Consider the following 22,078-nt stretch of genomic DNA (forward strand, 5'->3'; position numbering starts at 1 on the left):
GGCAAGTGTTTGGATTAGAAAAGTGAGTGTTTGACTTTCATGTGTCACAGGTAATTTTGAGAGGGAAGTCACCTTGTGTGGGCCACTCTCCAACTGTTAAGATACATTTCCTCTGGCTTTTCGGGACCCAGTCAGGTCTATCCCGGTCAATCCTGTTCTCTCAACTCGTTAGGGCCGCGAAGCCTCCGCAGGCCGGGGCAGGACTGGGCGCCACAGGGTGCCCGCGGGACCTACACCTGCCTGCGGCCTCACACCCAAGTTCCACGGCTCCCCCTGGCGCTCATCTCGAAAGCGGGCTCGTTGCTCCGGAGGCTTCCGGGCGGCCACCCAGGCAGAAGAGACTCCCACCTGCTCCATGTCGCCTTTTGCCCACTGGCCTCCAGGATGTGAGGGGGCACAGGACCCTGAACGGAGGCGGCCCGGCCCTGCTGGAGCTGCCCTTCTCACAGCAAGGAGGCCACGGGGCCGCTAGGGCCCCTCAGCTGTTGGGCCACGGACACTGGTCAGCCCCGTCAGGGAGCCTTTAAAACGCCCTGGGAGCAGAGAGGACGCTTTCTGGTGGTCGGAAGGTTTCACCTGGGGCTTAAATGCTGCAGTCTCACCTCCAAAACCTGCCTCAGAGCGATCAGATTTGTGGGTCGGAACTGCACGCTCTGAAAGTGAAAATCCACAGAACGCAGGCGGCCAGTCTCGGCCCGCAGGGGCGCCCACAGGGCCACTGAGTCTCTGGGGAATCTCCGTCTCTCTGGCTGAGACACACAGAGACCTCTGAAGATAACTGCCTTTCTGTGTCTACCAAGGAGACAGCACAGGAGAAACCCACTGCCTGCTGGCTTCCAGTCCGGCCCAGCCAAGCCTGAGAGCCGACCACCTTTTCCCTCTCTCTTCCGCTCGACCCCAAGTCTCCTGGTTCCTAGACTGAGCCTGCGAAGGGGTCTTTGAAGCCATATGTAGGAAGGCCTGCTCTTCTTCCTACGCAGTGCTTGGCCAGCCCCCGACTTGCACTCAGGCTTAGGAGGGTCGCCGGGTTCCAGGCCATGGGCAGCGTTTCCAGCCGCCTTCGGCAAAAGGCAAGTTACCACTGTCACCTCTGGACCCCGGAGCAAATGCCTCTGCCTCGTAAAGCCCGGGCCTCGGCTTCCGGGCCAGTCCGCACACTGGGCACTTTGTGCTTGGGCCTCCATATTGAAATTAATTGAAAAATACGTTTCCGACCTCCAAAAATGTTTATCTGTTTTCATCAGAGGGATCACACTGTAATGAATATATTTACATCTCATTTCAAGAAAGGCAGCAAAGATCGGTGAGCGTTTGGAGGCAGCTCGATTCCCCTCCCCCTCTGCGCCCGGCTGCTGCCTACCCCACCCCAGTGCCCACATTCCCTGATCCCGCAGTGGAGACTTTTTGGGAGGTGGTCAGGGGTTAAATAGGAGCTCTTCCCTCACTCCTCCTGCCTTGGGTGCTCCCTCTGCAGGAAAGTCAGCCTAGGCCCTAAGACACTGCCCCTGGGTGTAGTGCAAAGGCTGAGGCCCAAGGCAGGGGGGGACCCATGGGAGGGTGGGATGGCCTCTGGCGGCCCCACGGACCACACGCGGTACCCCGCCCGGCCTCCCAAAGGCTCAGGCCTGGGGAGGGGGCGGACCTGAGGGCTTTCTCCACAGAGAACTGTCATTGCCCAGGCTGCACTGCACCTAGAATAGGAAAACCTCAGGGGGCTTGGAGCTTGTTAATACATTTTTAAAAGAGTGGGGGAACCTGGAGATTTCCAGACAGCAAATGAAAGCAAAACTTTGTGAATGACTTCTGAAAGTGAAGCTCTCGCCTCATCCAAGGCCTGTTTGGGGGTGAGGGGTGGGGAAGAAGGTGAGAGGTGTTATTTCAAAAGATCTGGCTTTATTAATATGTCAGGAAAAAGCTCCCTTGGTAGTATGTGTTCTCGCAGCACTGACTAGAATCCTATAAAACATTCATGCTCTGAAAGCTGTAACAGAGAGCAGCACCCCCCACCCCCACCCCCCACCCCCAAAGAGAGGCCTCAGCGGCAGGTTTCTGCCCCGAACGTGCCACTCGGGCCCAAACGCTGCTTCTGTAAAGAACCTCGTCTAGCCTAGCCCACCAACTCCCAGGTTCCAGGTCCGTGTCCCTAATGCCACGTGGGGGCCTTTTGGTGCACTCAACTGAGCTTGAGAGCCCTCCAGGAAACCCCTGTCACAGGGTCTGGAGTGAAGGGTAAACCCTCGCCAGCTCTGCTGCAGACCCTAAGGAGGAGCAAAGCTACGTTTGACAGCGTTGAGGCCCTAACTCTGTCTCCCAGAGCCGAGGAGAGGCCGATGGTCCAGGCATAGGTGCAGAGGCTTCTGAGCGGCCCTCTCCCTCCCTAGACCCCCACATTCTGCTCTCCACGCCTCTCCACAGCCTCTCCAGCCAGGCACGTTCCCACCTGCAGTCACTGAAGCTGGTGGCTACCAAAACGAGGCCCCCACTTGCAACCGAGCCTGCCCCAGCCGCCTGCTCAGCTCCATGCAGAGCAACCAGCCATCCAAGAGTTGACGAGAGCTGCTGGGGGCAACCAAGGTACCCTGCCCTCTCCCTGCCCACCCCAGCCCGCACAGAGCCTGACCCCCTGCATTTACAAGAACGAGGTAGTGGCTCAGTTTTGCAAATAAATCTGGACAACTTGGTATGGACCTTAAACGTTTCCACCCTCTCCTCCCCATTCTAATAATAATTGCAGTGGAAATTAATTGGAGGGTTCTCTTGCGCTTATGACACCTGTCAAGTAACCAGACACGTGGGTTTTGCTAAATTCTTTTATTTTTTTTTGTTTAAATTTTCACTTCAATTTTAATTCTTGAAGAACAGCCTCGACAACATATATCGCACTCATTATAAGAAGCAAAGGGTTATATCAAAAATTATTAGTATAGAATCACAGGAAATCTGGTTTGGAACCAGAAAAAAATACAAAACAGATATAGATACATAGACACAGGACAATTTTTTATAATTATTTGGAAAATGTTATTTTCCCCTAATTCTTGTTTCCTTTTTTTATGTGCATACGATGTTTAAATTTTACAAAAAAATGAAAATAAAGACTAGTATTTTACAAAATGAATAACAATGTTTGGGGTGTGTGTGTGTTTGTGTGTATGTGCCCGTGTATGTGTGTATGTGTTTCTACATAGAATTCAGTCCACTTCCATGTGTGTTGTTTTTCTGTACAGAATATATCCACATCCGTCCACAATAAATCCCGGAAGGTCCATTAGTCTCCTTCTGTTTTATTAAAATTCTCATGGTCCTCTCTTCCATTTTTTTTTTTTTTCCTTTTCTCACCAGACACAAGGTCCTTTTTCTTTCCTTTCCAACATGTTCACAGATCTGATCCTAAAGAGAGTCTCTTTTTCTCCTGGTTTGCAGCTCGGGTTGCATTTCTGCAGGGTGGGCTGCTCCTGTTGGCCCAGCCCAGCCCACCTCCCCCCTGCCTGGCTGCACCCTGCAACAGCCACCTGAAGTCCCGGAAGTTCTGGTGTCCATGGCCCCCCGCCGGTCCTCTGAGTCTCTAGGGGGGTGTGGGGGCAGGTGGGAAGCGCCCAAGGTCTAGGAGCACTGGATGGACATGTAAGGCCAGTTGAAGCTGCTCCCAGACAGTAACATATCCCGGATGAGAGTTTCGATGGGGGTTTTACCTACCAAACGGACGAAGAAGAGCTGCTCGATGACCGAGGAGGACACGGTACGCAGGGAGGGCAGTCGCAGTAGGAGTTTGCCGAAGCGGCTGGGCTGGTTAGGGTACTGGCTCCTCACATACTCCTCCAGTGCACACTGCGACTTCTCCTGCAGGCTCTCGATATGGGCGGCATCCGACAGGCCACAGGCATCTGCCCGAGCAGCCACAAGAAGGAGAGACAAGCGGCGGGGACACACAGGTTAGTGAACAGGAAAGGCACAAACAAGCCATTCAATTTTTTTTTTTTAAGTTGGTAAGAGAGGGAAAAAGAAATAGAAGAGAAAAGGGAAAAAAAATCCTCCCTTCCATACCTCCCCAATCTTTCTTTGCCATTCCCCCCATTCAGACCCCGGCACAAATAAAAATAAATCAAACCCCCACGAAGCCCAGGGGTGCTGGGGACAGAAGCACACACGTGCAGAGGCAGTAACATCTCTAGTCCCTTTGTTTTTCCTCTTTCACCTTTGGATTAAATAATGTACAATGCTAGAGCCATGTTTGCTGTGCGTAGCAACCTGTCCTCTGCCTGCAGGGGTGCATCTTTCCACTGCGCTCATTAAAGTGAGGACTTTTGCCCCTTTTGCCCCTGATTTCAGGGTGTTCAGAAGCCCTGAAGAAATACGTAGCCTGGAGGCAGTTCTTACAGGCTTCTTGGAGTCTTCCCTCTCAAACCCAAATGACCCCAGCCAAAATCCTCAAGGAGAACCTCGACTGTATAGTGAACAAATGCACCGGAAGGGTAAGGAATCATGGGCTGGCATTGCGTGGAATCAGATCACGCCCATGCTTTAGCAATATAGGATTTGAGGTCTGCTATCTATGCAAGCAAGAACTCTGCAGCAAATCCTCGGTGAGGGTGTAGACTTCTATCTGTGCTTTAGATCAAGTAATTGAAAATTGGTCACATCTCTGTAAGCTGTATAATAATCAGGAGGAATATGGCTCAGTTACTCCAGGCTGCAGAAAGGAGACATCTTCAGCGATCAGACACAAAGCTGGGCTAGAGGCAGCTGCTCTTGCTGCTTCCAGACTGGGAGCTGGGGAGCTGAGGGGGGATTTGGGGAGACAGGCTTCCTGTTGTAGGACCAAGGGGAAAAAGGCACTTACACACAATGACAACATCTTAAAACCCGTGTGTTTATTTCCTATCAACCAAGGCTCCTCATGGTCTCCTGAAAATATTTCAAGACAGCAGTTTATACTATATCAACTAACTAACTAAAGGTGAAGAAATGAAGGAGAAAGTGGAACCAGAAGAATGAAGTGAAAGCTTCCTCTCTGAGTTCAAACACCCGTGTTATTTCTTATATTAATAATAAATATTTAAAAAACAGGAAGATCACAGAGGAGCCCTTAGCCAGTCAGGAGGTTGACTAGAGATCAAAGGCAGAGTTTGCTAATATATATAGATCTGGGAAGAAATTCATGCATGGCAATGCCCCCAAAAGGATGTTATAGAATTGTGAATGGGTAAGTGTGACCCTAAGAAGTCACACCAAATGATTCAAAGTGAAACCTGTGTCTGCTGAGTTTCTCAGCTTTATGTCTTTACATTTCAAGAACTGGGAGGTACAAAGCACTCTAACACCTTCATCTACAAGGCAATGGCCTTGAGCAAAAATACAAATAAAACTAGTGCTAATTCAAGAACTTCTAAGGCAGGTCCCCTCTGACCCCAGATCCAGAATGGATTCCTGTCAGATGTCTAATTACTCCAGCCAGCCACTTGCGTGCATCCACACTGGCCTGACTGGGGAAGCCGGTGAGATTTTATGGCTAGCAGGGCGAGGGCAGGAGCACTTTGGGGCTTCATTGCCTAGAGAGGGGACCCTGAGGTCTGCCCTTGGCCCTCGTTGCTAACCTGGCCCTGCTGAATGGCCACTATGCAGACTCATATTTACATATATCTTGCTTTACATGCATTATCTGCCCATTATGCCACAGGATCCCTTTCAGCCTCAGACAATGCAGTATGAAAAAGTCCCACTGATACCCCAGCAGATTTTTTTTTTTTTTAAAAAAGACCCATATGGCATTCCCTCAGGTCTGTAAAATATTTATCTGATATTTACAATTAGGGCCCCCAGAGTACAAGGACACTACTCTTTTCCCTGCTAGGCCACTCCAAAAAGAGAGAAGCCCAGGAAAGGCTTACTTGGGCCCTGTGCTGGCTGCTTGGATTTCTTTCCTCCTCTGAAGGCAGAATGCCTGTAGGCTGGCAGGTGCCAGCCGGCCAGCTCTGTGGCCTCTCTCCAGCAGGAGTCCTACTTCAGGCCTGGATTCCCACTCTAGATATTCATTCCCACTCTGGATATTCCTGCAACAGGATTCCCCCAACTATGGATAGACAGTATGAGCTCTCAGATGGATTGAGTGGCTGTGGTAGCAAAGCCAGGTGAGCAGGGGGTGTAACGCAGTACATATTTTCACCCCATGAGATATACCCAAGATAAGAAAAGGAGGTGGAAATGTACAAAATCAATGTCTCACTTTTTTATACGGTAGTGTCAATGCGGCAGTGGTAGTGTCAATATTTCTTCTATAGTATATGGGAAAGAAATTATGTAAATAAATAACCATTACTGCTCAGGCCCTCCCGGCTTAGCCTTTGTAGTGCAGAGAATGTATTTCATGTTTTGCATTCAGAAGAGTTTAGTGTTCAGGAAATATAGATGTAATCAGCTGCCATAACTAGAAATCAAAGTTATTATTGTGGAGAAACTGGATTTATTGTATTTATGTTAACTAGATGGCTCCTTTCAGAGGAGGTCCCATTTATTTGAGGGAACATTTAGGTGTATGAATTAATGAATTTTTTAAAAAAGTAAGTTCAGGTCATGACCTAGTCCTTGGATGCTGTCCAGAATATTAAGGATTAAGCATACCATCCGGAGGCCAAATGTGAAAACCACCACAGGGAACCCCCGTGCCAGCTTCAAATACTTAGCCGGGGCAAACCTCATTGGACAATATGTCTAAAACTGTCTTTTCCATCATTCAAAGTTTGCTTAAAAGTTGGATGACTTTGAGAAGGCTTCCCATGAATTCCCTTCTGGCTAGCAATCAAAACAAGTTTAGTCAAAAGTGGAAATGTGTTGTATAGAGGAGGGGGGTGAATTACTACTGACAGCTCCATTTCCATTTTCAGATATTCTGCTTGCATTTTCCAACAAAATAATGTTATTGTTCACTTCTCAGCCTCCTTTGCACCTTGAACACTTGGTTGAAGAAACTTCTTCAGGAAAACTTTTTAAAAAGGACCACTTTTCACGGGGATGTTTTAGGATGGCAAGTTGAAAGAAAAGCATGAATAATTCCACAATCCTCCCCGCAGCCAGCACGGTCCTTGCCTCTCTCTGGGAAAGGGCAGGAGATCAGAAAAGTCAAGGGAGTTCAAAGAACCTTAGTAGGGGACAAGGAAAAGGGAAGAAAGATCTTTCCTGAGAAGACCTCTGTCCAGCTCCTAGTCACATTTCTGCTTCAAGACACCTCACTGGATGAGATTTTAAAACCCCAGCTTCCCCGACACTGGCTTGCTTCCTGATTAATTTGGCTAAAGAGCCGGGTAGTGGAGAGCCAGCCAGGCCCCAGGCCTGCCAGAGCTAAAGCAGCCCGGTTGCTGCTTCCCAGGCTCTTTGTCACTTTTGAAAAACACGTTTCCATCAAGAAGACTTATTAAGATAAAATGCATTCAAACACTGAGGAGGCTATTCAATAAATCTTCCATTTGTTTTAAGGTTTGCACTTTATCCCCTTGCAAAGAATAACTCCCTCTCCCACTAGCAGACCTGCATTTGCACTGAAAAGTAAAAGGGGGGCAGTCCAAGTCCACGGCTCTGGCCACCCTGCATACAAATGAGATGCTCTTGTCTAAATAAATTATCTGCTGTTCAGATCGATATTAATACTACATTTGCTACGTTACAATATTGTGCAAATTTAAGAGTCATTTTAATCCAATGTAAATACGATTCTTCACGCATGAAAGCCAGGAAATATTGATAGATTATACCATTGCTTACTGTTCAACAAGGCCTTGGGAAAGGGGCTTTGCCATGTCTGCTCAGGAATGGTTTTAATTTGGCCTTTGGAGGTCCTGGCTCTAGGATAGATTTATTAGGATGGTTTATTTGTTCTCTGAATGGAGGAATTAAAAACAATAGTGCCAATAATGGGGGTAAAGCTGCAGCTAGCCCTGCTCACAGTGGGCAAGGCCGGAGACCCAATCTGAGCAGCTCTGTTCCCCACCAGCCTCCTTTCTGGCTTTGTTTATATTTCCCCCATTACCTGCTGTCCCGGGTGTTTATATGTTTCCCTCTTGCAGGTTACAATAATAAAAAGCGGGCAGTGTTCTCAGAGGCTCAGACTAGAGCCTTCAAAGGCAACGCTAATGCACTTTCCTGGAAGTTAATTTGAACCATCTATCATAAGAGAAATTGTTAACATGCATGTTACCACCACCTACATTTAATTTGATATTTTTAAGGCACTCTGTTAAATTTCCAACGTTCATGTGTTTTGCAGGGCTATGAGATTTATCTCTGGGGCGGGAATCCTCTCATACTTGCGGGCTCTACAGTATTCCTTTTGTTTTTTATCTTTCTTGTTTAGATTGAATCCGTTTTTTACGATCCTCAATAACCTCAGCAACTGCAAACATGAATGGTTTCCGATAAGGGAAAATCAGGCAGCAATAAAGAGGGATTATTTATGATTTATTCGCGCGGATTCTTCTCTTTCCACCTCTGCGTGTGTCTCTCTGTGTCGGGAAACTCATCCAGGGAGCTTGCCACACAGAGGAGAAAGCCACATTCCCACGTTCTCTTCCTTCCCTCTCCTCCCCCAGAAACACTAAGCGCTGGCGCACACACACGCACACGCTCATCGCACACACATACACACCGCACACACGCGCAGCCAGACAGGTCCAACAACCCCCCGCCCCCAGGCACACACGAGAAGCGCACCCGCCGCCGCCGCCGCCGCCGCCACAGCCGCAGCCCGCGTGGGGGTCCAGGCCCCCAGGCCCGGCCGCCCGCCGCCCGCATCCCGGCCGCCTCGGCTCCCGCACCGCCGCGTTCCCAAGATGGCAGCGTCGCCGCGGGCCGCGTCCGGGCGCGGGGGCCGCAAGTCCCCGCCAGGCCCCAGGTCGGGCGAGGGCCGGCCAGGCCAGCGCGGCGACGCGGCGTAGGAGGCCGGCCCGGCGGGGCGCGGCCTACTGTCGCTCCCGGCGCGGCCTGCCCTCCCAGCGGCCACAGCCTCACCTGACGTGAACAGCACGATGGCTTTGAGGCAGCTGTACTCGGCTGAGTCGACGTGCAGCGCCTTGAGCTTCTCCACCTGCTCCTGGAAGATGCGGATGTGGTCCATGAAGGCCACGACGCGGTCGGCGGACATGGGCGAGGCGTGCAGGCCGGCGGCGGCCAGCAGCGGCGCCACGTGCAGCGGCATGGAGCACTGGGCCGCGTTGAGCACGAACAGCTCGCTCCAGGTGAGGCGCAGCAGGGACACTTGGTCGGTGATCTGCAGATCCGGGAAGAAGGGGATGTTTCGGGCCCACTCGACGGCGCTGAAGAGCAGGCGCGCGGCCAGCTCGCAGATGTTCTCGATGCCCATGATGTTGTTGGGCTGCATGCATTGGCTGCCGTAGCGCGACGTGGGGTAGGGTTCCGCGCGCAGCAGCAGCGAGATGTAGCCGGACAGGTAGCAGTGGCCGTTGAGGGGGTCCCCGTTGGTGAGTGCGTACTGGCCTGGATTGGGCTGGGTTGGAGGCATTCTTCCTCGCTGAACCGCTGACAAAAAGAAAGAGAGAAAAGAGGCAATGTGCATCCAGGGGGCTTGCGAACATCGGCGTGCCGCAGCGCACCCGACACAATGCAGAGGCTCTTTCTGCAGCCACATGCGCCCGGCGCATCTTCTCTCGCGCTCGCTCGCACTCTCGGCCCACACCCGGAGGAAATCTGGAGTGAGGGCCTCCGGCTCCGCGGCTCAAATTGCCCAGCCATCGCCTGCACCCCTGGCCACCCCAGCCCTGCCAGAACTAGGCCTGACCTCAGGGCCCCCAGCCCGGCGTGGTCAAGAAAGCGCCACCCAACCCCTCCACCACCAAGGTGTAACACACAGGTTAATGAAATCCCACTCACCCCTCCAGAATGTAACAAATCAAAGTAAAACAAAAACAAAAAAAGAACAGGCGAACACCAGAGAAAGGTGGTGGTTCTAGGCAAATGCCTAGCCGCCTCTTCATTTGCAAGCAAGCAGTATTTTGCTCAAAATGTTTCCATATTCTTTCAAAATGCTATAGAATTATCCTTAAAATAGATACAAGTTACATAACCACTTACAACTTTTGAATAGAAAACAAGTATCCTGCACCCCTCCCCTGTCCCCTCCTCCCCTTCGCCCCACGCAAAGTTCACTCTTAAAAGCAACAGAAAATTGAAAAATTTCAAGAAAAAAGTTGAACTTACAGTAGCCAAACATTATTGAAAAAAGTGGGAAATAGAATTAATGTCTGTCCTGTGAGGTGCACTGCAACCTGCAGCCAGCTTTTGCCCAGTGAATGCACGAGCTTGCAACTGCAAAAACACTGGATTCATTAACCATCTGAATGCAAAACGTAAGCATGCTTTGAGTTCTTAAAGCTGACCAAAGTTTTTTTTTTTTTTTTTTAATGTGTATGTTTTACTTCAACAGTGCCAGCGTTTTAAATTGCCATGTAAACAAAGACAACTTTAGGAAAAGTTAGGGCTACTGAACTCTCTCCCCAACAAATTAATATAGATATGTCCATGTACACATAGCTGTCTTATTTCAAGTTGTGCACTATTTTCTTAAGTTTGCTTTGATTCTAATTTTAAAGCAAGCCCCAATGCAATTTAAGCTCTTGAAACATAACAGCTAGAATACTTTTTTCTAATTATAGTTTTGAACTTGGCAGTTATTTTTCAATTAAATGAGAGCACAATTCAGGTTTTTTTTTTTTTTTTCAGATGCCTACAAAATCTCCCTGGAGCTAGAAATGAAGTCGTCATATTTGCCTGCTCCTTGAGATCTGGAGGAATTCAATTTCTTTTCTTGTGGCATATAAAATATAATTTTAAAGTCAATTACAAGAAGGAGTAATCTGCATTCTGCAAAATTGACTGGTTCGCTAATTTGACTATAAGACATCTTTAATGATTGTCAGGAGATAAACTTTAACTGTAAACGGCTAAATATATTTATAAGAAAAGTGCTGCATCTCCTGCCACATGAACATGAAGCATATCTAAATACAACATCAAAAGTTGTGTTAAAAGAAACCAAACCCATACAACACAGGGATTAAATGAAGTGGAAGCTCATGCCAGCTGCAGTCTATGCATTATAGCCAAATCAGAAGGATCGGTAAATGCCGTTGTAAATTGTAATTTGTATGCAGTATTTAAGCAGAGGGTGGAGTTTGATGAAGAAATAAAACGAGTATCATGCTTTAAAAAAAATGACACAACTATGAAAGGATGGTTCAGTCACAAACTTTCCTTTCAAAGTAGAGGGGTGAAAACAAGGCCACAGCTCTGGAGGAGGCGGCCCCAGCTCGGTGAAGAGGAGAGGGAACCAGTGAACAGGCCAGAAGCCCCCCTTCCCCCCTAATTAGACCTACAAGTGCAATAAATCTCACTCCTCTTTTTCCAAGCTAAGCTTCCAAAGGGATGATGCAGCAGTGAATCTATGGTCCTGGGTACTCCAGTCCCCAGCCCTCCCCAATTCTACATAAAGGGTATGAAGAAGTGGAGGGGAAAGTGGAATGAAAAACACAGAAAAGAGTTTTCTGGGGGGAAATAAGCACCCCTCCCCAAGTTCATGCCAGCACAGCCCCCCAAGCACCCTCACGCACACGCGGGAAAGGGACACACACCGAGCACTTCCAAGACAGAGGAAGGAAGGGGATTTTAAGCCACAGCTCACGATCCCAGGGACACAATCCTGAGCAGGCAGCGGGAGGGGTGGAGGAGCCGGGGAGAGGAGCGCAGGCCGGGAGGGGGAGGCAGCGGCAGCGAGCTTGGTTGGGGGGGGGGGTTGACGCCGGGGGAGGAAGGCAGAGGGGACAGGGGAAGCTGGGACGGGGCCGGGACCGTAGGAGCTCCAGCCCCATACAGCAGCCACCCCCGCGAGAGAAAGAAAGAGGGCCGGGGAGGCGGGCGAAGCTCAGGGAAAGAAGCAGAGAAGAAATATTCACCTTCCCGCCTCATGCCCACTTTGAGGCACTTCTTGAGGCGGCAGTATTGGCACTGGTTGCGGTGATGCTGGTCGATGGGACAGTTCCTGTTGGCACGGCATGTGTAAGTTAAGTTCCTGCGGACGCTCCTCTTGAAGAAACTTTTGCAGCCCTCGCAGGTGAATTGGCCGTAGTGCTTGCCGCTCGACTTGTCCCCGCACACCACGCACTCGATGTGCTGCTGGCTCTGGCCCGAGCCGGGCGGGCCCTGGCCCTTGTCCCCTGCCGTGCCGGGGGTGGCGGGCGCTCCGGGCTGGCCCGGGGTCTGCGGCGTGTGCGGCGCGCCCGAGCCCGCCTGCTGCTGCTGCTCGCCGCCGCCGCCGCCGCCGCGGGCCGCTTGCGCTGCGGGGTTGGGGCCGCCGGGGTTGCCCCCGGCCACGTCGTCCTGCGGATCTCGCCAGCTGCTAACTACCATTGCCATATCTTAGGGCCCGGGGAGCGCTGGGGGGAGCCGAGCTGCTCGCCGAGGGCCGCGGGGCGCGCGGGCGCGCTGGGAGGGGAAGGGGAAGGGGAAGGGGGGAGGGGGAGGGGGCGGGGGGCCCGCCGGGCGCCCCGGGGTCGCGGGAGCCGAGCCCGAGCGGGGCACCGGCCGCTGCCTCCGCCGCCGCCGCCGCCGCCGCCGCTACTGCCTCGGCCGCCCCGCTGCCGCTGCGCGCCCGCCCGCCCTGCTGGCGTTTTGTTGTGGTTCCTGCTGTTTTCTTTCTCTCTTTTTGCAGCCCCCCCAGGCTCTCAGGCTCCCCCCCCAACACCCCTGCTCCCCTCGCCCGCTCCCCCCGCGCTCCGATCCTGGGGGGGCCACGCTCTCCTTCCCCCCCCTCCCCACCCCCCCCCGCCGAGCAAGCTCCCTTCTCTCGCTTTTTTCTTCTTCCCCAAGTTGCAAAATCAGAAATGGCACAGGCGGCAGCCGGGAGCGGCGCGGGGCGCAGCGCCGGGGGCGGCGGGCATGGGCCACGGCGCGCGCACACACTCGCCCTCCGCCTCGCCCGCACCCCCGCGCACACACACACACACTCTCACACACACTCGCTCACCCGCGCCGGGCGCCCGCCGGCCCGCCGGCCGCTTGGGCTACACGCTGCGCGCCGGCTGAGCCGACATAGAGGAAGCCGGCGAGGGCGGCGGCGGCGGCGGCGGCGGCGGCGGAGGAGGCGGAGGCGGCGGAGGCGGAGGAGGAGGTCGCGGCTGCAGGCGCCGCTGGAGTCGCCGCCTCAGCGGCAGCGGCGAGCGCCGCTGGAGGAGCCGGGGCCCGGGCCGGAGTCCGAGCTGGAGTCGGGGCCGCCGCGGGAGCGCGAGCCCGGGTCGGGGCCGCCCGCGCCTCCGCGGCTGTCCGGGCGGGAGCCCTCGCTGGGCTCGGGATTGAGGGGAGCGCGGTGAGCCGAGCAGGGCGCGGGACGAGGCTGCGGGCGGCGATCAGGGCGCGCTGGTGTCGGGGGGCCAGGTCCAGGGCTGGACGCAGCCAGCCATTCAGGAAGGCAGCGCCGGAGAGAGGGAGGCAGCCGGCGAGGAGGATCACACACTTTGCTCTTTTTGTTGTGCCGGTGGCGCCGGGCTCTCGCTGCCTTCTTCTTTCGGGAGGTGACGGAGAGGGAGAAAAATACGAGATAATTCACGCCGGCGACGAATTCACAGCAAAATCGAAAAAATAAAAATCAGAAGAGAAAGAATTGCAGTAAAAAAAAGCGAGAGACATCCAAAGTAGGTCGAATAAATAATCCTCTTCTTTTCCTGTTTCTTGCTCCTTCTTCTGCTTCTTCTGCTATAACACACAGAGCTAGTTAAAAAAACCCTGGAGATCGCCCAAAAATGTTCTTTTTTTAGTATTTTAAATAAGTGCTCTTCAGCCGGGAACCAACACCCTCCCTCCAAAAAAAATCATATATGTATAAAATAACGATAAGAAGAATACGAAGGGGGTGCCTCCTCCTCCTCCTTTTTTTTTTTTTTTTAAAGTTTAGCCCTCTCTTCTGCAGGAATGGAGTAAAAGACAAGCAGGAGGGAGAAAAAGAGAAAGCAGAAGAATGCAAGGGAAACAACTAATAGAATATGTAAGAAAAGAAAAGGGAGAGAGGAGAGGGGGAAGAGAAGAGAGAGAAAGAGACTGAGAGAGATTGAGAGAGGCGGAGGAGGAGGAGGAGAAGAGAGAGAAGAGAGAAGAGAGAGGAGAGAGAGAGAGAGAAGAGAGAGAGAGAGAGAGGAGAGAGAGAGAGAGAGAGAGACCCCAAAATTGAATGCGTTTAAACGGGAGGACTCGCAGAGCAATGTTTCCGAAAGGGGGATCTGCGCGAATGTCTGTATATAGTGAACTTTGACACTACTATTGAAACTGACACGTTTCTATGGAGATCGCTGCCTTATATGGAGCTCGTGTCAAGGAGCCAAGAGAAGGGCTGCTGGCAACTGATAATCAAAGGCGACTGACTGGTCAGAGCCCTGAATCGGGGGGGAGAGAAAATGGGAGTCTAAGGTTAGCCAAGCCTCCCGCACGCCATTGGTTGGAGAGCCCCTCCCCCCTCCTCTTTTTCTTTCTTTCTTTTTTTTTTTTCCCCCTCCCTCTTAGCTACCTACTGACGGGGATGCTGAGGGGAGGAGGAGGGAAAGTGAGGGGGGGGGGTGTGCTTCTGACAAGCGCAATTTACATTGAGATCGCCCTGCGCTGCTATTTACTCTGAGACCTGATTAGTATGGGTTGTCTATGGTCACACACACACACACACACACACACGCACACACGCACACTACAGGGGGAAGGGATGGCGAGGGGGAGAATGCCTTGTAATGGGTAAAAGAGAATTAGAAGGAGATTATTTTTATTTCTTCTGAAAAGTTTTTAAAATTAGGTTTTATGAGTGTGAAGACCGTGTCCTTGAATGTGTTAGGAAAAATTTTAATGGGAATTAAACTCTCACCATTTTAATGATTCGTGAATTATACTGTATTCGAATTGTTTTCTTCGTTCGCATATATAAGCATAATCCAAGTGTGGATTCTGCTCATTTTATATCGTTTTAAGAAACAAAGTAGGGACTCCCTATTTTTTGCCCCAAAGTATATAATGGTTTTAAAGGTTTAATGACGACAAAACACACTCCTGGAATATACAGCTATTGCCACAAAATCAGTCTGAATCAACGGTTCCTATTCATCCCATGATCATTTAAAAAATAAACTTTACAATCAATCTGATTTTTCCTTTCTTTCTTTTTTCGTCTTTGGTATTCTCAGGCTGTTCCAAACTTCAAACAACGGTTAAATAATTATTAATAAAACAGTAGTAAGTCCTCATGGGGGGGGGGCGGTTAGTGCGGTTAAGTCCGAGTAGTAGGAAAAGAGGAAAGGGGAGAGCGACCCACAAGGGAAAATGGGAGATGGGGAGAGGTGGGAGAGAGGGGAGTGGGGAGAGCTGCAGGGGAGAGGGAGGAGAGCGGGAGAGCGGGGAGGGGGACCGAGAGGGAGGGAGGCAGTGGGAAAGAGAGACGGAGAGCGAGCGAGAGAGGGACTGAGAGAGGGGAGAGGGCGGAGGGGGGAAGAGTAAGAGAGAGGGGGGAGAGAGAGAGAGGGAGGGAGGAGGGAGAGGGAAAGAGAGAGGGGGAGGGAGGGAGGGAGGGAGAGAGAGAGAGAGAGAGAGAGAGANAGAGAGAGAGAGAGAGAGAGAGAGAGAGAGACCCCGATTCCCGAAGGCGATTGGTCGTGGGAGGAGGGGCGGGAGGGAGGAGCGGGGCCCGCCGCGGGGCCTGCAGGAATCGCTGGCTCCGGCTGCCACCTAGCGGACGGGAGCCGCGCCCGGGAGGCGCACAGCCGGGTCTCTCCTCCCCTCCCCGCAGGCAGCCTGCGCCTTTTCTCCAAACGGAGACAGCACTTTGAAAATTCTTTCAATGGATTTTTTTTTCCTTGAAAGATCGTACTGGGGAAAATGATACTTCTATTAGTTACATATTCTCCAATAGCACACTCGCACCCCCCTTGTTTTGAGATCGCTCCCTAGGCAGGCTCAGGCGGGTGCGGAGCTGCGCGGAGTGACAAAGCCGCCGCGGCCGCCGCTGGGGGTGGGAGCCGCGCTCGCCCGCCCGCCCGCCCTTCGACTCGGGAGAGCGTAAAAGTTTGTCTCAGCTCCGGCATCCCGATCCTCAACACACCCTCAGGTAAAGGTGGGACCAAATGGCCACGCTGTATTTGTCAGAGGTAGGGTTTGTTTTTTTCATACTCGTTCTCACTTTAAATTTCACCAGGGAGGGGTTTGGGAAACGCTGCGTGTTTGGGGTGCGTTTTGCGCCTTCCCGGTCACTCCAGCCTGCAAGTCGGGAGTCTGCGACCGCTCAGGGACTAGCGATGATTTTAAAGAGCAGAATAAAGCCTTGTCCGTGCCTGGCCCACAGCCCCTCCAGCTCGAATAATGGAGAGACAGTGAATGCACTCTGCAAGCGGCGGCCCATTGTACGCCGCGGACGGAGAGGAGGCGACTGGGGCAGGCAGGGGCTCCTCGCCCTCGGCCTTCTCCCCCAAATAAACGCCCTCACGGCTCCTGGTCAGTTAAAAGGTGAAACGAACATGATTAAAAGACCAAAAAAAAAAAAAAAAAAAAAAAAAAAAAAAAAAAAAAAAAAAAAAAAAAAAAAAAAAAAAAAAAAAAAAAAGAGGAAGAAAAAAAGAAAAAGAAGAAAGAAAAGAAGAAAAGATTAAAAAGAGATTAAAAAAAAGAAAGAACAAGCTTTTTATATATACATTCTAAATTTTACTCCCCATATAGTACGGAGAAAGGCAGTCGAGGGTAGAGGAAGCAGGCAGAGAGAGGGAGACCAGGAAAAGGAAAGAGAACGTGGAGGCAGACGCAGCGAGTGGGAAGACGAGGCGAACGCGAGCTCCAGGGAACCGGAGGCCCGCGGGACGCCGGGTCTGCGGGCCCAGCCACGCTCGGACCCTGGACCGTGAGTCGCGGGCACCAGAAGCGAGACTCGGCCAAGTCCTTCTCCACCAGGCAAGTAACGTAATGATCGTCGTTTCTTTGGAACTCGGGGCTGGCAACGCGCACAGGCCGGGAGGAGGCGTTGAGTCTCTCGGCCGCTGCGGGCCGGGGGCCGGAGCGCGGGCAGCCGGGGCGGGAGGAGGAGAACTTTCCGCGGGGCCTGCTCGGCGCTCCCCTCACTCAGCCTCGGTCCCGCCGAGGCGCGACGACAGGGACCGCGGCCGGCGCGCCCTCCGGCAGCTGAGGACCGTGCCAGCCAAGCGTCAGTCCAGATTCAAAACAGGTCTCCCCACCCCCACCCTCAACCCCCTGCCCCCCCTCCGCCCCCACCCCCCTCAGCCAGTGGGCGACGGCCGCCGGGCCTCCAGCGCGGTGGCTGAGGAGGGGGTGGCGTTTAGCGTCCGTGCCGCCGTCCCGCCGCTGCGGAGCCGGGGGCCGCGGCGGAACCGGCTGCGGAGTCCGGCTGGGCTGGCCGCCTTGCCCGCGCCTTGCCCGGCTCCGGAGGGAGCCCCGCGAGCTCTGCTCCCGCCGCCCACCTGCGGGCGCCGTTTGTAATGGGCTCCCCTAACGTAACGCGATCGATGGCCGCCTCTTTGATGTGGGCGATAGTGTCAGCGGATTAAAAGGGACCCCGAGCCGCTCTCCCCAGCGGAGAACCCGCGGCGGCAGCGGCGACCGAGCGTCAGATCCCGAGCCCCGCAGCCCAGCCTCGCTCTCCGCTCGGCGGCGCGAGGGCTGGAGGAGGCGGGGAGGGGTCACCTCCCAGGGGTGGGGACTGAGAGGGTGTGCGTGAAAGGAAGAGCCTCAATTAAAACCTGCGAGAGCGCTCTCCTCCGCGCTGGGCAGGGGCGCGCGTTTGCGTCAGAGGGCGCGCAGGGCGGGCGCAGGGGGCGGGGGCGTCGACGCCGCGGGCAGCGCCCCGGGGCTGGATGGGCGAGAGGTGCAGCCAGCCCCGCAGGGTCGGCCCGGGTCCGGCCGCGCAGTGTAGGGGCGAGGCGGGGCGCTAAGACGAGCTGAGACTTCCCGCGGGCGGCGGCTCCCATTCACCCCCACACAGGGGCTCTCTCCGCTGCCCCCCACCCCGAGCTTCTAGATATGAAAGAGGCCCCTGGGGATCCGGCGTGACCCTGGGAATGGGGAGAATTGGGGACCTCAAAGCTTCAGGCGAAGCCCTCCGTTCCTTCAGAAGTAAGGGAAGAAGGGGTGCAGAACCCGGCCCTAATCCGGAAGATAGGGGCTGCTGGCGGTGGTGCCCGTAGCAGTGAAAATCTCGGCTTTTCAGAGCAGTCGACAGATCGCTCTTCTGCCGGTCATGTGTCAGATTTCTGTCTTGCGAGGCGGGCAGGAAGAAACCCGAGCTTTTTCGAAGAAAGGTGCTGTCCCCCTCTGGGATTTGTACAGCCCAAGCGGCACTCAGGGCTCAGTTCTTCTTATGGACCTTGTGTTCCGTGCCGCGTTTGCACACTGTGTGGGTGTGCCTCCTCTTGTGCACACAGACTCAGCCCCAGCAAAATGGCTTCCATGGAGGGACTGAGGGGTCAGTTCAGGTCCTGGGCAGCTCTGCTTTCTCTCTGCGAAGCTGTCCTTTGTTCTTGGTTCAACTTGGCACACTGGTCCTGGGGCCTTATGCACCCCGCCAGGACATAAGAAAAATAATCATATTTTGTGGGAGCATGTAGATCCACAAATTGAAATTCCCCACAAGTGCCCAGGCCTACTCAACTGCAGGAGAAAAGAACACACACACACACACACACACACACACACACACACACACCACACAGTTGCAGTTTGCACCGTTCTTTTAGGCCTCTTCTCCAGATTTCTCTCCCTTTCTTTTCACCCAAGCCCTCTACTTAGGTTGCCTTTAAGTCTAAGCATATAGAGGTGTCTCTTGGGCCTAGACCCACTGTGGCCCATGCCTCAGTACCCTACTTGAGACAGCCAGCCCAGTGACCATATATACTCGGTCCTCTCCAAGGTCTCTCTCACCTGGTGAGGCTGGTCCAGGGATGGTGAAAAGCTCACCAGGGTCTGGACTGCCTGGTCTCCCTTCTCAAGTCTTCCTTGGCCGTGTGGTCCCCGCAGCCCCATTCAATGCACATAAAGTCTCCAGTGTGGTTCCCCGCCAAGGATGATGAGAAGTTACCCCTTTGCTTGGGGAAGAGGAATCAGGTGTAAGCTTACAATTTCCCTTGTGGGTTGCTAGCATTATGGCTCAGGCTTCACCACTTTTTAAAAGATCTTTCACGCAACACTTGATCTCTCCTGGCCAGATCGCCAGTAAACAGTTATGACCTCCTGGGAGAAGGAAAGAAGCAGAGGTTGGTGGTGGCATATACTGTACTGACTTGCATTTCAGGCCCCAGAGCCCAGATCTAAGCAGACTTTCTAGTTGATTAGCACCCTCCTACACCAAATCTTTCTTTCCATATAGGCTGAATTATTCTCCATCAATCTTATGACCTCTTCGATATTGGCATTTTGCTCTCCCGAAACCCATCACCAGATCATTCATTTTGGCTCTTTAGTGAATCACACTGAACAAGGTGGCCTTGCAAAAACATTTTCTACATCTAATGCAAGAGTGGTGAGACCCTGCGAATGACCAGATATGTGTAGGAAGTTCTCTCCTATACCTTTTTCCTTCCCCCTAAATTGTTAAAAATGGTATTTTTCAGTTTAGAGAGACCACAGAGCAGAAATAACCCTGTTTTAGCAAGCCCATCTGGAGAGATGAGCACACCTTCAATCGTTGGGAGAAAGGTCAGTTCTACTGCTCTCATTGTAGACCTTTCCCAAAGCGCTTGCTTTAAAGGCGCCGAATCAATTAGTCTCCCTTGGCATGAGATTCAGGCTGGGAAGAACACCGTTGAAGAAGATATATTTAAAATTGTCTTTAGAATGATACTGTGAAGGATGGAGAGAGGCACAGGAATGCTTGCCTAATGTTTTATGATTATTAAAAACCCAAAACCCAAACAAGTAAACAAAAGCCCCTGCTTATGTGAGGAAAACCCCCTCACAGGACTGAACTCAGTCTGTACTGTGGCTTCCCAGTTGTAAAAACTTCTGCCTTTGTCAAAATGAAAACAAGGATGGAAAGGCCAGATTGGGAGCTGAACTTCTGCTGGACTGGCTGCTCTTAGCCTGCCTTGTGGTTGAACCATGGATGAGTAGGCTTGCATATTCACTATCATTCTGGTACCCTGAGCATTTCTTCTTTGTCACCTTTGGGTCAAAATGTCCAGGGATAAGTGCTTTACCTTAGAAAACGGTTTGGTTTTCTATCACAAATCGGCCATTTAAAGCACATGTTTTGGAAAGAGAGATAAAGGAAGCACTTCCCCTTTCTGCCTGGGCCTCCAGTTAGAGGGCCAGGAGTAGCCACGGGAGGGTGGGGGTGGGGGGGGGAGAGCAAGTTCTGACCTTTGGATGCAAATCAAGCCTTTTATCAGAGGGAAAGTGACAATCATTCCTAGTACACTGGAGAAGCCAGGGACAAATATTTACTTTTTGTAGAAATCAAGCCTTAGCTATCTAAATGCATTTATGCAAAAAGAAAGAACTAGAGACTTTTATGTTACAGAATTTTTAAAAAATTTTATTTTAAATGCAGTCTAGAGTGAAGACGAACTACGTGGTTCTTTTTCCTGGGGTAAATGGGTTGGGTCTGGATGAAAAGTTGGAATTTTGAAGAGTTTGAAGCTGTTAAAGTACCCTGACAATAAATCAACTACACCATACAATAATTTCTTTTAATAGTTACCTGTCAGAGCACCTATTTCTTTTACTGCAGGATTTGCCCATCAGAGTAGATCTGAGTTGGACATTCACTGCTTAAAGTCTGCTCAAATATGTTTAATTCTCTAATGTCACTTTCTTAACTGCCTATAAAAGAAACTGGTGAAAAAGTATTGACTCACAAAGCCAGCTGATCTATTGGTAACTGTGGATCATATTACAATAGTATTTACCTATCAGAAGGTTGATCTAAATAATAAAGCTGGCATTTCCTTCTAAACTGTCAGTGGAAAGATATGTTTATCACAGTGCCCTCCATCAGCAAGGAGAGAGGGGGATTAGATAAAGTTTAAATGAAAAAGAATGAGCATAGTACACCACTGATACAAACCACATGGAGCTATAAATAATTATGCCTTCTGTTATGCTATGTATATTTTATTTACTCATTTTAGAGGTGAATAATAAACCTCGTTGAACTATGGGAGGAGTTAATAAAGTATTCCAAAAGCATGCTCTAACAGAACTTGAGGATAGTTCTGTTTTATTGTTAACCCTTTGCATGAAATCTTCTGAAGCTGAAAAGGAAAAGGAAAGGGCTTTTGTGTTAGTTGATCCTTGGCTATTCTAGGGCTCAGGTTGGTGTGAAAGGGACGAGGAGGTCACTTGAAATCTCCTTTTATCTACTCTTATTTTCTCTCTGGATCAGCAACTTTGAATAGACATTATCTAATCGCTCTTAATGGAAAGAAACTATGGGAGCAATGAAATGCCTTTACTCCAGAAGTGAAGTACATGTGTGTGGAGCTTGTGTGTGCAAGCTGAGCTTGCGTGGGACTACATTTCTGCACACATGTGCTTAGAGAGTCTTCGGAGCGCAAGGATATGTATGTAAATGTTTCCCATACACTCTGGGGGCAGGGTCTGATTGGGGCGCTTATTTTCCCTTTCTTACACATGAATATGCACACCCACCCACATGAAGATTCTCTACCAAGTCTAGGTGATACTTGGAGCCGACCCTTCAGTTCTTTCTTGTCCTCACTCTGTGGGATGTTGTATTTAAGCTTTTTAAAAAAGAGAATAATTGAGAGCACGATGGACAGCCTTTTAGTGAAAACATCTTATTTCCTTTCCATTTTCAACTGGAAGTCACCGTGACAGGAGGATTTCTTTTCAGAGGGTGGAGATTGTGTGACAGGTGAGAGGTGATAGGGTAAGACGAGACCATCGCTTTCAATTTCTCCCCAGTATTTTTTTAATTTTCGGTCTTTCTTGGAATTAAATTGTTTAAAACACAATAAATAAGTGTAAAACAAGAGCCTGACATTAGGCAATTTAAAAGTTTTTCTTACTATAGATACATATCTCCAAACCTTTG

At 51.5% G+C, this 22,078-nt stretch overlaps 1 protein-coding gene across 2 annotated transcripts; it reads right to left on the reverse strand.

Annotated features, from left to right (window-relative positions):
• Positions 1–3,100: 3,100 nt before the first annotated feature.
• Positions 3,101–12,722, reverse strand: NR2F1 (nuclear receptor subfamily 2 group F member 1). Of its 2 annotated transcripts, none has more exons than XM_039239397.1 (3): positions 11,955–12,722; positions 8,998–9,525; positions 3,101–3,884 (listed from the first exon to the last, which is right to left on the reverse strand). In XM_039239397.1, exons 1-3 carry the CDS (start codon positions 12,412–12,414, stop codon positions 3,604–3,606), a joined length of 1,269 nt encoding a protein of 422 aa, XP_039095328.1. In that variant the 5' UTR covers positions 12,415–12,722; the 3' UTR covers positions 3,101–3,603. The 2 variants fall into 2 exon arrangements, with proteins under 2 accessions (XP_039095328.1, XP_039095329.1); XM_039239398.1 differs by lacking the exon at positions 11,955–12,722 and adding an exon at positions 10,204–10,661.
• Between the last annotated feature and the right edge of the window lie 9,356 nt (positions 12,723–22,078).

The sequence above is a fragment of the Hyaena hyaena genome, unplaced genomic scaffold, assembly GCF_003009895.1.
Source record: "Hyaena hyaena isolate Hyena2069 unplaced genomic scaffold, ASM300989v1 scaffold_156, whole genome shotgun sequence".
Classification (NCBI taxonomy): domain Eukaryota; kingdom Metazoa; phylum Chordata; class Mammalia; order Carnivora; family Hyaenidae; genus Hyaena; species Hyaena hyaena.